The sequence below is a fragment of the Lactuca serriola genome, chromosome 2 (assembly GCF_051521515.1).
Source record: "Lactuca serriola cultivar US96UC23 chromosome 2, Lser_US96UC23_V15, whole genome shotgun sequence".
In the NCBI taxonomy this organism is placed as follows: Eukaryota; Viridiplantae; Streptophyta; class Magnoliopsida; order Asterales; family Asteraceae; genus Lactuca; species Lactuca serriola.
The window spans coordinates 73,774,316-73,791,848 of NC_136409.1; the positions used below are offsets into that span (position 1 = coordinate 73,774,316).

Genomic DNA, 17,533 nt, shown 5'->3' on the forward strand with positions numbered 1-17,533 from the left:
TAAGTTTTTAATTGTTTGATGTGTGTTTCTTTTAAGTTTGTAGGTTTAAGTTTTCTAGTTTTTTTTTTCTAAGTTTTTAGGATTTTTTTTAGTGTCATCTTATCTTTTTTTTTAAGTAATACAATGTAATGGTTTTTAATTTTTAAGTAATGAAATTTATGTTTTTTTTATTAAAATTAAAGTTTTTATATAAATTAAACTGTAAAAAAATATGACACCACTCCTTGTTTTATATCCTCGTTTTTATCCAAAGGAAAGGTTAAAGTTATTAATATAACATACTAATGTATATTTAATAGCATATGAATGTTAAAAATAATTCAAATAAGAAAAAGATAATTTACAAACAAAGAAAGAAAAATATAAATATGCATTGTTGCACTTTGGTCTACAAAACCAAATTCAGTTGTACAAAACCAATTTGAGTCGTCTTTCTCAAATATTTCAATAACCAAAGAGCCAATGGGCTAGCGGTATGGAGGGACCATTTCATTTAAGAGGTCAGGGATTCAAGTCTCGGTGGAAACATAAGTGGTTATTTAGGACTAGATTAGTTCGTTTACTGTTTCAAAAAAAAAAAAAAAAAAAATAGATATCAATAGTTAAATGTTATATATTTATTATAAAAAAACAAAATAATTAGATAAAGTTTGAAACCAAATAATATATTGATAATATTTAATCAATTACGGGAAACCATATTGCTTAAAGGAAAGAAAAAAAAAATAGCACCAACCTTAAAAATACATTAAAAACAAAATAAAAATGTCGATTTAATAGTTATAGAATAAATAAATTTGATTGAATTGCTTAAATTGGATAATAATAGCAACTATAGTAGCATCTTTTCATTTTGTAAAAAGAAGATAAAAGAGAAATAGGAAACGAAAACCTTTTTGAATTCATTCATTTCAATTATCGGTGGGAGTGTGGGACCACAAATACAATTTTAGCAGCAGCCAACAACCTGAATAAATACTAAAACTCATTCGATTCCAATTCCAACAACAAACATTCCACCACCAACAGAACTTGCTCTACCACTGATACTATCCGTCTACCGGAGAAAATGAGCGGTGCCGGAAAGACGGTGTGCGTTACCGGAGCATCTGGATACATAGCTTCATGGCTCGTCAAGCTCTTACTTCACCGTGGTTACACTGTCAAAGCATCTGTTCGCGATCCCAGTCAGTTTCTATCTATAACTTGTTTTATGTTTTTGTTTCACTGAAATCTGTGCTTGAATCAGTCTATCTGCAGAATCCGCTAGAGCGACTTGTTAATTCCTAATATCTATGTTTATCATTCGTCCAATTTGATTTTAGGTTTATTAATTGCGACGAATTCTTCTTACAATAATCGCGCTTCAAATATTACACTTCCTAAGTGCGACAATTAGTGTCGGATTTTTATTCTGAAATACGGAATTCATCTGCACAAGTATAACTAATTTTCTGATAGAAATTATGCATTACATAGTAATTCAACTGAAATGTACATCTTCAACCATGGGGTATTGAAATCCGAACACTTGTAAGAATTTCTGTATGATGTAAATGTAATCCCCTGAATATCAAAAAATTGGGCGTATGCTTTCAACTTACCTTTCAATTTAGGAATTGCATATTGGATTTGTCTAATTGCTGGTTTTCTGGGATCTTTAACTTTCAGACAACCCTAAGAAAGTAGACCACTTGCTTAAACTTGAAGGAGCAAAGGAAAGGCTTCATTTGTTCAAAGCAAACCTACTTGAAGAAGGCTCTTTTGATGCTGCAGTTGTTGGCTGTGAAGGTGTTTTCCATACAGCATCTCCCTTTTTCCATGCAGTCACTGATCCACAGGTTTTTCCAATACACTACCAATACGTATATTAAAAATACCAAAATCTCAACTTCAGTACAAATTCAAAAGGCAAATGATGGATAAATGATAAAAGGATAAATCTCCTTGATAGCTTGTTGGATTGATGATGTTAAAAACACAGTTCTTGAATTGTGAAGTTTTGATTCTTGTGTTTCAGGCAGAATTAATTGATCCTGCAGTGAAAGGAACATTGAATGTGCTTAATTCATGTTCAAAGGCTTCATCAGTTAAAAGAGTTGTAGTGACATCATCAATTGCTGCAGTTGCTTACAATGGTAAACCAAGGACTCCTGAAGTTGTAGTTGATGAAACCTGGTTCTCTAATCCAGATTTTTGCAAAGAAATGAAGGTATAAATATAATAAATACACTAACTTTAATATTGTTTAAACTTATGTTTTGGGGTCTGATTTTTTTTTTTTTTTTTTTTTTTAATGTTTGTACAACAAGATGTGGTATGTGGTGTCCAAAACATTGGCTGAAGAAGTTGCATGGAAATTTGCAAAAGAAAAAGGATTGGATATTGTCACCATAAATCCAGCTATGGTGATTGGTCCTTTATTACAGCCTACTCTTAACACTAGTGCTGAAGTTATTGCAAACCTATTCAATGGTAAGTATTATTTGTTAAAAAAAATTTAAAATTCTGTTTATTATATCATCCAACTTTCATTTCTTCCTATTACACATTATAATTTGAAAAAACTACCCTACTACAGATTCAAATGAAAAGAAATATTTATTTAATTGGTAGAATTTTAAAATACAATGTCCTAGTTACAAAAAATTGGAAGTATAATGCCTTAATAAGAAGAAAAAAACTAGAAAGTATAATGTTTTAAGAGAAAGAAATGAAAGTAGTATGTTGTAATAATTAATAAACAAATAAATGGAAGTATGTTTGCTCTTTCTTGCATTTATCTCTTGTTAAAATGTTTGTAAGTGTTCATTTTTTAAGAGCTAAATGCAAGAATTAGGCAATAGCAATGTGTTTCCATTTAGTTGTTTATTGCACTTTAAAAATTTACTCAACTTTATTTTTTTCCGGAAAAACACCTTACGTGTTTTTTCGTGTTTTCCAATCCGGCCTTTTTAGTCGTTTTTTCCGAAAAAAGTTGTAAAATGTGAGGGTTTTTCAGAAAAAACTAAAAATTTTGAGGGTTTATTTGGAAACAGTTAGAAGGATGAGGGTTTTTTTTGGAAAAAAAAAAAGACTTGAGGTTTTTGTTGGAAAAAATGAAAAAATAAAAATAAAATACAAGGTCTTTTTCAAGAAAAAAAAATAAAGATGAGGTTTTTAATCTAGAAAAAACATACAATATAAGGTCTTTTATGAGATTAACCCTTGAAAATCTAATAAAAGACCTTATATTTTATGTTTTTTCCGGATTAAACCTCATTTTTATTTTTTTCCTGAAAAAGACCTTGAATTTTTTCTCAAAAAAAACCCTCAACTTTCTTTTTTTCCGAAAAAAACCCTCAAACTTCTAACTGTTTCCAAATAAACCCTCAACTTTTTTTTTTCTCGAAAAAACCCTCACATTTTACAAGGTTTTCATGGAAAAAAAAAACCCTAAAAGGGCCAGATCGGAAAAAATGAAAAAAATACAAGGTCTTTTATGAGATTAACCCAATAAACAAATACATGAAAGTAAGTTGCTATTTCTTGCATTAATTTTTTTTTTATTTGTATCATATCATTATGTAGCACAAACATATGGAAATTCAACCTTTGGTTGGGTTAATGTTAAGGATGTTGCAAATGCACATATTCAAGCTTTTGAAATCCCTTCAGCAAGTGGAAGATATTGTTTGGTGGAAAAAGTTGCTCATTTTTCAGAAATAGTCCAAATATTACGCAAACATTACCCTGAATCTCAACTTCCACAAAAGTAAAGCTTCTACTTCTTTTCTTATTTATTTATATTTATTTATTTAAATTGAAAATGGGGTGTTAATAATGTGTTATGGTTACACAGGTGTGCGGATGACAAGCCTTTTGTTCCCACATACCAAGTGTCAAAGGAAAAGGCAAAGAGCTTGGGTATTGACTATATTACCCTTGAAGAAAGCCTCAAGGAGACTGTGGAAAGCTTGAAGGAGAAGGGCTTTATTGGGACTTCATCAAACATGTGAAATCATTCTCTCACAACTTTGTCATGGAGATTGAGTAATAATAAAAAGATGTTTCAAGTGAATTAACATCTGGTATTGAAACCAGAATGGAGTTATGTATTATGAATGAAATGTATTGGAGCTTATTTCGTCCTTTGTTTCTAGACATCATATTTATTGCTAGTTAATTTAAAGACAAAATTGCAAAAATGGTCCCTGTGGTATGCATTTTCCTAGAGTTTTAGTCCAAACTATGACTTTTTTTTATTGGTGGTTTTTTGAGCTAGTTTCGTTGCATTTTTGGTCCCTCTGAATAGTAAAATGACTGTAATACCATTGGGGTATTTATTTTCCATTTTTAAATCATTTTTTAAAATTTAATAATTATTTATTCATTTTAATAATTAAAAAAATGAGAGGGTCCACCTCTCTCTCTCTCTCTCTCTCTCTCTCTCTCTCTCTCTCCAAACTCCACCCCTCCTTCGTTTTCGTTAACGACCAAGAACTCCCCACCAAAAGTGGAGCCGTTTTTCCAGCCACCAAGACATTCGAGGTTACATACAACCACCTCCTGACACCGCCTATTCCGACAATCCTCACAGTCGCACTCTACCACCATCCATCGTTGTTGTTGTTCCCCTTCCTGCTCGTCAATCCAAGCCAAACTCCAAAAACTGAGGTAGCAAAGCCGCCGGAGGCAGCTCACCACCCCACTACACTGACTGCTTTCCCTTTTTACTCTCGTTGTGTATTGTCGGACGAGAATCCAACTCCCTTTTCTATCCAGACGATCTGGAATCCAACGAACATGAATCCAACTCCTTTTTCTATTCAAATCACTTCAAAAATCCTTAAATCACATTCATATCTTTTGATTTTTGAGTTCATTGTTGTTCTTAAAAATCTGCAGGTTCTTATTATTCAGATCAATGGAAGATTATAACTGATCATTCATCTGTAGATTGAGCATAATAGCATCTCTTGTTAAACAGAACACCTTGATTGACATAAATGCAGATCTTTAAACGAGGCACGCAATGTGTTCGATGAAATGCCAACAAGAGATGTCGTCTTCTGGACTTCCATGATCTTTACTTATGGCATGACTGGAGATAGTGAAACTGCTATTACGCTATTACAGCCTTTTCAAATATGCAAAATTCCGGAATCGCCCGTGATTCCATTTCCTTCGTTCCAGTTTTGTCAACTTACAACCATGGGGAATTACTAAACCAAAGAAAACATTCCTTCTACTTCTGGATTAAGGTTTCATTTCAAATCTGGGACTAAGAACAAGTCCCCTTCTCCGTATTTGTTTCAGGTTCGGAACATTGAGAGTTGTGTTTTGATGAACATGGCCACTGCGTTAAATGAATGTATGTTTTTTTACAGACAAATAATTGTGTGTGGGAGAGAGAGAGAGAGAGAGAGAGAGGTGGGCCCTCTCAACTTTTTAATAATTAAAATGAATAAATAATTGTTAAACTAAAAAAATGAATTTAAAAATAGAAAATAAATACTCAATGGTATTATAGTCATTTCACTATTTAGAATGACCAAAAACGCAACAAAACTAGCTCAAAATGACCACCAATCCAAAAAAATTGTGGTTTGAACTAAAACCCCCAAAAAAATACATACCACAAGGACCATTTTTACAATTTTGTCTAATTTAAATTATTATATATTTATTGCGCTTTATATGACATGACAATAAGATGACATAACAAGATGGCATTCTAACATGATTATATCACATGTATTGTGAATGATATGTATTAGACTACTATGGTAAATATTATTATCGAGGTAAATACAATTTTACTTTGGACTCCTGTAAAAACTAAATTAATCAATACATCTTATATTCGTTTTAGACGCCTGTAGCACACTAAATTTTGTAATAGCTTTTACAATAAATAAATTTTGAGCTCATCATACATACTTATAAAGCTAGCATTTTTTCTTGAATCTCATGCATTTGAAACCTTTTTTTTTAACTTTCTCAAACCACATTCATTTGAAACCCCATTTTTTAACTAATGAAACTCAAAAGTTTTCTTAATTATGATTTAACACTCAAAAGTTTTATAACTTATATTACGTTTAATTAGCATTTAGTGAAAAGTTTACTATAAAAAGGTCAATCTTTTGTGTCTTTTGTGTTATATGAAATCTTACATGTAAGAAGGATTTGAAGATATTGTCATTCAAAAGTTTTCATATAGTTGAAGCATTCATGATCCAAATATGATGATTTGAAGAAATGGGTTATATCGCATCAATGGTAATTGTAATATGATTTTTTCTTTCAACCAAAACAAATGAAGCTTTTCTATTATTTCTTTATATTCAGTTTCTCATTTAATATTTATATGTGATTTGTGTGTATTACTCAATCTTGAATGTGACTCTCCAAACATCAATGTTTTGCTTGGAATATCTTTTTGATTCTTCTTTTTCAAGAAAAATATTTTGATTGCAGGTTAGTGAAGAATTGTCATCAAGTTTCTATGGTCGAATGATGTTAAATGAAGAAAGAAGATTCATATAATTGATATAGGTTTTTTTTTTTTAGCAAAGTTGACGAATGTTAGTTTTTTCTATTGATTTAAATGTATGTTTGTAACGACCCAAAAATCACGACTAAAAATTTCTTTTAAAACATTACTAAAACTGGATTTATAAAACGTATCATAAATCAAACATAACTTTCGAGTATTAAATTCAAAACATAATATCATTATCAGAGTCAAACATTCTCAGGCTAACTGACTATGGTGTGTGCTCTGCAATCTTCCCGAGCTCCTCTTTTGAAAACCGGGTACCTGAAACCAAAACTGAAAACCATAAGCACGAAGCTTAGTGAGCTCCCCCAATCTACCACATACCACACAAAAACATATAAAGTACATATTGGGCCTTGCCCACTGCATCGGACCGAAGTCCGGACTAACTGGGGCCTTGCCCCCTACATCGAACCGAAGTCCGAAGCTGACATCGGACCGAAGTCCGAAGCTAACTGACTGGGGCCTTGCCCCCTCCATCGGACCGAAGTCCGAAGCTGACTGTCTGGGACCTTGTCCCCTCCATCGGACCGAAGTCCGAAGCTAACTGTCTGGGACCTTGTCCCCTCCATCGGACCGAAGTCCGAAGCTAACTGACTGGGGCCTTGCCCCCTCCATCGGACCGAAGTCTGAAGCTGACTGTCTGGGACCTTGTCCCCTCCATCGGACCAAAGTCCGAAGCTAACTGAACACAGCATATCATAACATATCAACTGGCATAAAATCACATATACTGCATACTACATCGGGCCGTAGCCCGGAACACATAACACATAAATCATGTCTGAGCCACGAAGGCATCAAACATACTAACTACTGTATCAGGTCAACATCCGAAAACTACTGCTAGCTAAACGGGCCGACATTGTGGCCTTAGACCCGTTCCTACTGAAGGAAACTCACCTGATACTGCTGAACTGCTGCTGCTAATCCCTTCGACTGCTACCTAACCTCTGACTTCGAACTGCTGCTCCCCTTGCTCCTCGAGCTACCAATATCAATATAACACTTAGTCTAACTGACCTCCAAAAGTCAACTAAGTCAACTCTGGTCAAAGTCAACCTGCCAGGTCAACCCTACTCGCCGAGTCTACCTACTGACTCGCCGAGCTCATATGCTCAGGGTCTTTCTTATTCACGACTCGACTCGCCGAGTCAGTTTATGACTCGCCGAGTCCAACAAGTTCCAAGTAATGTCCTGTCCAACTCGCTGAGTCACCACCCGACTCATTGATTCGAGTCTCATATCGAAGGGTTTTAGGGTTTCGCGATCTGACTCGCCGAGTCCAAGACAATCTTCAACCAACTCGTCGAGTTACTCTTCCAACTCGCCGAGTCAATTCCTAACTTCATCCAACTCAACGAGCTGTTCATCCTACTCGTCGAGTTCCTCCTCATCTTCAAGCTACTCGCCGAGTCCACTCGAAGGACTCGCTGAGTCTATCCAGTCCTCAATCCATGCAGTGGCTTTTCGATCCAAACAGAGCTTCCAACTCATAGATCCACACTTCTAGGGCCTATCCCCCACGTAAAGTGGCAAACTTTACGTGTAGATTAAGAGATCTATGCTCAAAACACACTAAACTAGGGTTTATGGCAAACATGCTTCTTCAACATAACAATTCCTGATCAATTTAACACACTACTGCTGAGGGATCTCTCACATACTCTACTAGTTCCTTGGTTTAGCCTCGGCCCCTCTTGAATCGAGTACGGATCCTCTGCTTTCAGTAGTATGGGCCCCTACTACCTTCCACATCTATCCGTACTTTCCTCAAGAGTTACCTCAACTCCACCAAGTCCCCTTTACTTTTCTACTGATCTCTGCTACTCTCATCCTAGGCTTGCCCTAGGGAACCCCTGACTCTACCCAAACAGTCCTCAGCTGCTGAAGGCCTCCTAGTAATGCCAATTAGCCACCACCTGAATACCATCACATGTGACGAGGCTCAGATAATCCTTCAAGTAAAAGACTCGTCCCTACAACGGTTGGACTCAGACAAGAGCTGTGCAGTAGGGCCAAATCCAGCACTCTGAGATTATTCAGCCCTGATCACATGTGATGTGATGTATTCACCTAATGGCTAACTCCCATCACTCAGAGTCCCACAAAGCACAAAGCAAGCAGCATTCGGATAAAGGAAACATACTCAAGCAAATCTATCCTCATAACGAAAAACCGCACTAGCATACAATGCTAAGCTCATGCTATCAGGCATAACCTACACAGGCTATCCTACTCAAGCTGAAACACATAAAGCAGGCACATAAGGCATCATCCTAGATCCTTAGTCCTATTCTAGCATGCTGTTCTACTGAAGCTGAAACTGAAACTGAAACTGAACTGAAACTGAAGCTGATACTGATAATCATAACATAACTTGTATGGGTAAATTGGGAGTACTTACTTGAGCTCGGCTGATTGCATGCACCACACCCTTTTCTCTTTTCAAAATTCTTTCTTTCTGAATTCTTTTTACTTTTCTAAAACCGTTTTCCTTCTCAAAACTCTCTTTTTACAAAACCATCTTTTCATTTTTGAAAACCTTTATACCAATTCCTCAGTTTGAGTCCAGACACGCTCGAGAGCATGTCCAAATCCCTCAAACCAAGGCTCTAATACCAACTTGTAACAACCCAAAAATCACGACTAAAAATTTCTTTTAAAACATTACTAAAACTGGATTTATAAAACGTATCATAAATCAAACATAACTTTCGAGTATTAAATTCAAAACATAATATCATTATCAGAGTCAAACATTCCCAGGCTAACTGACTATGGTGTGTGCTCTGCAATCTTCCCGAGCTCCTCTTTTGAAAACCGAGTACCTGAAACCAAAACTGAAAACCATAAGCACGAAGCTTAGTGAGCTCCCCCAATCTACCACATACCACACAAAAACATATAAAGTACATATTGGGCCTTGCCCACTGCATCAGACCGAAGTCCGGACTAACTGGGGCCTTGCCCCCTACATCGAACCGAAGTCCGAAGCTGACATCGGACCGAAGTCCGAAGCTAACTGACTGGGGCCTTGCCCCCTCCATCGGACCGAAGTCCGAAGCTGACTGTCTGGTACCTTGTCCCCTCCATCGGACCGAAGTCCGAAGCTAACTGTCTGGGACCTTGTCCCCTCCATCGGACCGAAGTCCGAAGCTAACTGACTGGGGCCTTTCCCCCTCCATCGGACCGAAGTCCGAAGCTGACTGTCTGGGACCTTGTCCCCTCCATCGGACCGAAGTCCGAAGCTAACTGAACACAGCATATCATAACATATCAACTGGCATAAACTCACATATACTGCATACTACATCGGGCCGTAGCCCGGAACACATAACACATAAATCCTGTCTGAGCCACGAATGCATCAAACATACTAACTACTGTATCAGGTCAACATCCGAAAACTACTGCTAGCTAAATGGGCTGGCATTGTGGCCTTAGACCCGTTCCTACTGGAAGGAAACTCACCTGATACTGCTGAACTGCTGCTGCTAATCCCTTCGACTGCTACCTAACCTCTGACTTCGAACTGCTGCTCCCCTTGCTCCTCGAGCTACCAATATCAATATAACACTTAGTCTAACTGACCTCCAAAAGTCAACTAAGTCAACTCTGGTCAAAGTCAACCTGCCAGGTCAACCCTACTCGCCGAGTCTACCTACTGACTCGCCGAGCTCATATGCTCAGGGTCTTTCTTATTCACGACTCGACTCGCCGAGTCAGTCTATGACTCGCCGAGTCCAACAAGTTCCAAGTAATGTCCTGTCCAACTCGTTGAGTCACCACCCGACTCACTGATTCGAGTCTCATATCGAAGGGTTTTAGGGTTTCGCGATCTGACTCGCCAAGTCCAAGAACAGACTCGCCGAGTCCAAGACAATCTTCAACCAACTCGTCGAGTTACTCTTCCAACTCGCCGAGTCAATGCCTAACTTCATCCGACTCGACGAGCTGTTCATCCTACTCGTCGAGTTCCTCCTCATCTTCAAGCTACTCGCCGAGTCCACTCGAAGGACTCGCTGAGTCTATCCAGTCCTCAATCCATGCAGTGGCTTTTCGATCCAAACAGAGCTTCCAACTCATAGATCCACACTTCTAAGGCCTATCCCCCACGTAAAGTGGCAAACTTTACGTGTAGATTAAGAGATCTATGCTCAAAACACACTAAACTAGGGTTTATGGCAAACATGCTTCTTCAACATACCAAGGGCTGATACTTTAGGGGATTCAAGACCAAAACCAACATGGATCTGAGGTAGCAACCTCAGATCTGAACCTCCAACTCGAATTGGTTACATATCATACCAACCATGACCAAAACTCACACATAAGAATAGATCTAGGTGCAAAGGAAGTCCAAGCAACAACATATTACCTCCAATTGGTCTTAAATGTCTTCTCAATCTCGGATCTACAGTCCTTTCTTGCACCTCCAAGGCCTTTCTTCCTTCTCCAATCTTTAGTGCACTCTTCAAGGCAAGATCTAGCTCAAAAACGGATATGGCGACTAGGGTTTGGTGTTCTGGGGGTAAAGAGGCAGTAAAGGGACCCTGGGAAGGAGATTGAGACGCTTAAATAGGCTCCAAGTCCCAGATTTAGGGTTTTCCTCGTTCAGACCCAACTCGTCGAGTCTCCTTGGCCGACTCGCCGAGTCGGTCGCTTACACCTCGACCCGGATCCCGCTCGGACTCGCCGAGTCCCTCCATGGACTCGCCGAGTCTCTCCTTAAAATTGAGGTCTTCTTTCTTTTCTTGACTTTCCAAACTTTGGGGTGTTACAACTCTCCCCCACTTAAACTAAACTTCGTCCTCGAAGTTTGCTATGATCAACTGCCTGCGAACTGCCTCCAACTCTCTGTCTGGGAAATCTAACACCATTTTGTCCATCACTCCAGCCACTCACCATGCCGATCATTACCGTTGGTACATACTGAATCCTTCTCCTTTCCATAATTTTCTTAGCGTTACTTCCTCTGACTGGCAATTCCGTACCCCTCATCCGCCTACTGGATGCACTGAGACCACTTTGGTCCAACTAATCTACCGATATCTGAGTTACCGGACTCCCACCGGTCACTACACTCCATCGCAATCTCCTAGTCGCTTCCAGCGACTCCTGAAAATACTTCGACTATCTATAACTGTTCTATCCATTCTGCTGTTCATACTGGAACGATGTTGCTGGAATCAGCTTGCTCATATCCCATCTGATTACTCAATTCCTACTAACTCGAGACTTCCCTCCTGAAAGAAAAGCTACCTGCCTAGCTATCCTTACAGATCACTTACACTTGGCAGAAGGCTCAACTGATCCTGATGAGAGGGACTTGCCATTTCCAAATCAACCAACTATACCGTCAGCACTTGCATTCCAACGCAAATACAATACTGACCCAAAACCCTGAAACCTTCCAAACACTGAACTGCCTGCAATACTGAACATGCCTGAAACACTAAACTGCCTGAAACGCTGAACCGACTGAAACGCTGAATGGCCTGAAACACTGAACTGACTGAAACACTGAGCTGCCTGAAACACTGAACTGACTGAAACATTGAGCTGCCTGAAACATTGAACTGGCTGAAACACTGAGCTGCCTGAAACACTGAACTGACTGAAACACTGAGCTGCCTGAAACACTGAACTGGCTGAAACACTGAACTCCAACCCAACTGTGGAGTCAAGGGACTCCTCACTTAGTCGCTTCAACGACTTCTGAACGAAATCTTCCTCTAGGACTAGTTTCCACTAGTTATCCTGTCACTGTGGCTCTAGCAACCTTCCGATCTAACCGATCGGGTCCATACGTCACATCCTGACATCATCAATTCCACGACTAACAACATGATGGCTCCCAGACTGACGGTAGCCCGCAACGTACCCGAACCCCAATGGTCCACTGCTACTCTGATCTCATAACCGATGTGACGATCTATAGCCAAAATTGCTGACTTAGCCATAACTGATCCATTTGGGAAATCCGAAATCTAACCCGTGGATTCCCATATCCTCACTGCTGCACCCGAACTGGTGGGTACTACTGCTTTCCCGCGTCTAACACGCGCTCATGCTACCTACCAATCTGATGAAAGGCTGCGACTACGCTCGCGGACTTACAACTCTCTAATGCTATCTGGCTGCTAGTGAATGCTACGGCTACCCCCGCAGACTTACAACACCACTACTACTATCTGACTGCTAGTGAATGCTACGGCTACCCCGGCAGACTTACAACACTACTACTGCTATCTGACTGCTAGTGAATGCTACGGCTACCCCCGCAGACTTACAACACTACTACTGCTATCTCGAGAACATCCTGACTATCCCTAGTCCCGCTAGTGATTCCTCATCCTGATTTCTCAAAAACAACCCTTAGTCTTCGAATACTGCATCAACCTCAACATCTTATATCCTTGATATTCTTAGCGCTTCGTCGAGGAATTCTTCGGCTTGGTTCCCAAACCAACCGTCTACTAATCCGGATACAAGAAGCTATTGTTGGGAAGTTTCCAACCTCCCAACTCCTGAATCTACGCAACCTGCATGCTGCCTCAGACACTGGCTACTAATACGAAAACATCTCTTGTTACTCGCTCTCAGGATCCTCATTCCGACTCTCATGCGTCCGACAGGTGGTCCTCCAATCCTGGATTCCCAACCAGCTTCTAACCATCTCGATTACATGAACTAACTGCTGGGAAAAGTTCTCGAACTCCTAATTCTGAACTTCTCAATCCATCCATCACTGTGCTACTACCATTTCTTCTCAGAGGCCGCACACTCATTCTGAGTCTACGTGACTCTTATCCATGTATACCCGGAGGGTTCTCCCCCACTTCGATCCTGCTTACCCCTTGCTGCTTCACACTCAAAAGAGATCCTGATCTTCACTACCATTCCGGAACATCTACTGGGGAACCCAAGCCCGCCAGGTAGGAATTTAACCAATCCATCCCAATCACTAACCACTCCGAACTAGCGAAACGAACCAAATCTCTCTCAACCATGCTACAATTACTGCATCCTCCGAAACCTTCTCCATAAGAGCACATCCCCTAACTACCAACCAATTATCCGAGGTATGCAAATGGCATATAACATAATCACAAGCAAGCCACACTATAACAAAACACTTATACCACAAATTGATGCAGAACCATAACAATATAATCATGACATAAGCTGACAGAAAAGCAAAAGTTACATACCTTCATTACTCAGTGCTGCTCAAATCCCTGCTGAAACCTACCGGAAAACTCGGCTCCGAGCCGTAGGTGCCCATGCCCGGCCTCGACAACCACTATCGGTACTTGAAGTCCCAAGGGCAGGAGCTGGCGCTTGCCCTGCTGAATACAAACTCGGACAGTGGGCCTTTTTGTGGCCCCTCTGACTGCAATGGAAACATATCGGATCAAGTCCCTGGGCGATGGTAATAATGCAATCCCTGCTAAAATGGCCAATCTGGCCGCACTTGAAACATCCGGCATCGCCACCATTTCTACGCCTGCACACTCCCATGTGCGTCCTTCCGCACTTCCCGCATCGACTGCGGTTCTGATAGTTCCTCGCCCTCAAATCCGAACCCTTGGGCCTCTTACCCGAACCTGAGGCTACCTGAGTCTCATCCGCTTTCCTCTTCCTTTCCGACTCCCTGCCCGCCGACTGAGCAACAGCTGTCTGATCCTGGAGCCTCTCGATCAATCTATCAGTGATCCTCACGACCATGTCGGGCAGATCCTCGCGAATGGCTCGCGAAACTTCCTCAACTATCCAATCATCCAAAGGTCTCTCTTGAAGACAGGATGCCCGGCTCACTCCTGTCCCCTGATGGCAGAAACTAGAAATGGGATCTCCCTCCCTGATGGATCCCTGAACTCCATAAGATTCGGGGCCTAGACGAGCCCCAAACTGCCCTGAAACTATCCCGGCCTTAAAGGCCTCAAGATGACTGTCCATGAGCTCCACAATGACCTCTCTAACCGAACCGAAAATCACTGGAGTCTGATCAATGATGTTGCGCGTGATCTCTGCGGAAATGAAATCCCTCATCTGATCATCAAGCTGCCCGGCTCTAAAGCCCGAGCCAGATCCCTCCTCGACGTCTGAACTGCTAACTGATAGCTCGCGCAATGTCACCATGCTGAAAATATAACAATTCCTGATCAATTTAACACACTACTGCTGAGGGATCTCTCACATACTCTACTAGTTCCTTGGTTTAGCCTCGGCCCCTCTTGAATCGAGTACGGATCCTCTGCTTTCAGTAGTATGGGCCCCTACTACCTTCCACATCTATCCGTACTTTCCTCAAGAGTTACCTCAACTCCACCAAGTCCCCTTTACTCTTCTACTGATCTCTGCTACTCTCATCCTAGGCTTGCCCTAGGGAACCCCTGACTCTACCCAAACAGTCCTCAGCTGCTGAAGGCCTCCTAGTAATGCCAATTAGCCACCACCTGAATACCATCACATGTGACGAGGCTCAGATAATCCTTCAAGTAAAAGACTCGTCCCTACAACGGTTGGACTCAGACAAGAGCTGCGCAGTAGGGCCAAATCCAGCACTCTGAGATTATTCAGCCCTGACCACATGTGATGTGATATATTCACCTAATGGCTAACTCCCATCACTCAGAGTCCCACAAAGCACAAAGCAAGCAGCATTCGGATAAAGGAAACATACTAAAGCAAATCTATCCTCATAACGAAAAACTGCACTAGCATACAATGCTAAGCTCATGCTATCAGGCATAACCTACACAGGCTATCCTACTCAAGCTGAAACACATAAAGCAGGCACATAAGGCATCATCCTAGATCCTTAGTCCTATTCTAGCATGCTGTTCTACTGAAGCTGAAACTGAAACTGAAACTGAACTGAAACTGAAGTCGATACTGATAATCATAACATAACTTGTATGGGTAAATTGGGAGTACTTACTTGAGCTTGGCTGATTCAGCAGCTATAAGCAAATAGGTGAGATCAATTAGGGTCACGTCGTGGTCCATCATATAGTACTCTCTAACGAACTCACTATATGATTCAGGAAGTGACTGAAGAACCCAGTCAACAGCCAACTCGCTTGAAATCTCGACACCCAACATGCTTAACCTATCAATGTGTGACTTCATCTCTAAGACGTGTGCACACACAGGTTTCCCATCTTCGTGTTTACTTGCCAAAAGGGCTTGAGTGAGTTTAAACTTTTCAAGCCTTTGAACTTGTGGGTCAGGGAGAATAATTGGAGGAGGTGGAGGAAGTGAAGCATGACTCTCATTTCCTCGATCGTATCTCGGAATGTCATCTTCATTTGGAAGGCTTGTTCCAAAGGGTTTGGAAGACCATTGTAAGATTCAGACATCTACAAAACGGGAGAAAATTCAAGTTAAGTTGATTAGAATTCTTGATGCAACACCCAAATGAAACATCAAGCTAGGATCCAACACAATACTCTACAACCTAGAAGAGGGATGCCGTAATCTAGTTGCAGAATATTTGAAGGTAGGTAAATGACGATTTACCAATTTCCACCATGAAAAACGAAAGGAAGTTTAAGTTTTAAATGAATTGAAACTCCTAGATCTTTTGAGATTCATTGAACTTTTCAATGGCATGTTTAATCTCGATTATGCCCTACTATTTGTGACTGGGATGTCGAGGATCACAAACAAGGTGTGAATAACCATACGAATCACGTGGTGCACCCAATGCTACAATCACCTAATCAATGTGTCGGTTAGCCACACACGCTCCATTGATCTATGATAAGCATCGAGCCACCCTTCGCCACCAATGTCATCCCCAAATTAGTGTGCCGGTTAACCACACACGCTCCACTAACGTTTGACAAGGGTACGAAGTGTAATTCCATGGGTTAGCATACAATTTCACATTTTTCCTAAAGTAACTATGATTTGGGAATTTGTAAAAGCATTTAGTTACTTCGTACTTCATTATACTTATAATGGAAGGTTTCTGTCCTATCCTACCCGTTCGGCTAACGACCCTCCACTAGTCAAGAGTGCGGTGGGTAAGAGTGGATACCCATTTAATCGCCATTTTATAGGCAATTTCCTTAAACACCCCTTATAGACCAGCTTCGTGAATGAGGCCTACTAACGGTAAGACTGACTGTTTACTCATACATATATATAATATTAGACTTTTAATGTTATATATAGTATAGGGTGTATTTTACACTTTTAAAATACTAGGTGGTTTAATTTAGTAAAATTATACTTTTAATTTAATTAAATGTAAACCAAAACTTTATGGGTTTATTAAATCACTTTTAATTATACACTTTAATTAATTAATAAAACCATAAGGGTGTGATTCAAACTTTTCAAATTACTAGGGTTTTAGAATTTAACATTTCAAAATTAAACTTTTAGTCAAATTTTAAATTCCAAAACTTGAGGGCAAGTTTTGAAACATTTCAAAACATTAGGGATCAAACAACAAATAATTCAAATTAAACGATTAATTTCATAATTATCTATATTTGACCTAATCTTATTTTAGTCACTAGATAATTACCAAATAATTTAAGATAATCCATATTTATCATATAAACAACCAATATTTAAAAGATTTGAAATTATCTATTGTTTTGGCAAGGATAATCACTAATTTAAGATAAAAATCGGATTTTAACTTCAAAAAACGAATTAGGTATCAAATCCAAATCAAAACAGCAGCAAAAACCCGGAATTCCCTCTGTCTGACCCCTGGACTCGCCGAGTCAGGGACTGAACTCGCCGAGTCAGGGACAGACTCGCCGAGTTCTCCACTGACTCGCCGAGTCAGGTCGGGCAGAGGCTAAAAAACATATTTTCAGTAAATAAAACAGTTAAGCATCACATACAACTGAAACCAATCAAGGCTCTGATACCACTGACGGGTTTTAGGCATAAGAACAATCCTATGTGCTCATACAAACCCTAATGCTTGGATCTAGATTTCTCTATTGTACATGC

At 39.9% G+C, this 17,533-nt stretch overlaps 1 protein-coding gene across 1 annotated transcript; it reads left to right on the top strand.

Moving 5' to 3' along the window:
* The first annotated feature begins 985 nt into the window (after positions 1–985).
* LOC145086405 (phenylacetaldehyde reductase-like) lies at positions 986–4,187 on the top strand. The gene is made up of 6 exons (XM_079024154.1): positions 986–1,187; positions 1,672–1,841; positions 2,021–2,212; positions 2,313–2,475; positions 3,571–3,754; positions 3,842–4,187. Exons 1-6 carry the CDS (start codon positions 1,070–1,072, stop codon positions 3,996–3,998), a joined length of 984 nt encoding a protein of 327 aa, XP_078880280.1. The 5' UTR covers positions 986–1,069; the 3' UTR covers positions 3,999–4,187.
* The last annotated feature ends 13,346 nt before the right edge of the window (positions 4,188–17,533 follow it).

What these genes read in the sequence shown, in the direction of transcription:
- LOC145086405 (XM_079024154.1), top strand. Translation starts at nt 1,070, where the DNA reads ATGAGCGGTGCCGGAAAGACGGTGTGCGTTACCGGAGCATCTGGATAC. An exon ending in ATTTTTGCAAAGAAATGAAG is followed by an intron (nt 2,213 to 2,312) that starts GTATAAATATAA and finishes TTGTACAACAAG; the next exon opens with ATGTGGTATGTGGTGTCCAA. An exon ending in TATTGCAAACCTATTCAATG is followed by an intron (nt 2,476 to 3,570) that starts GTAAGTATTATT and finishes ATCATTATGTAG; the next exon opens with CACAAACATATGGAAATTCA.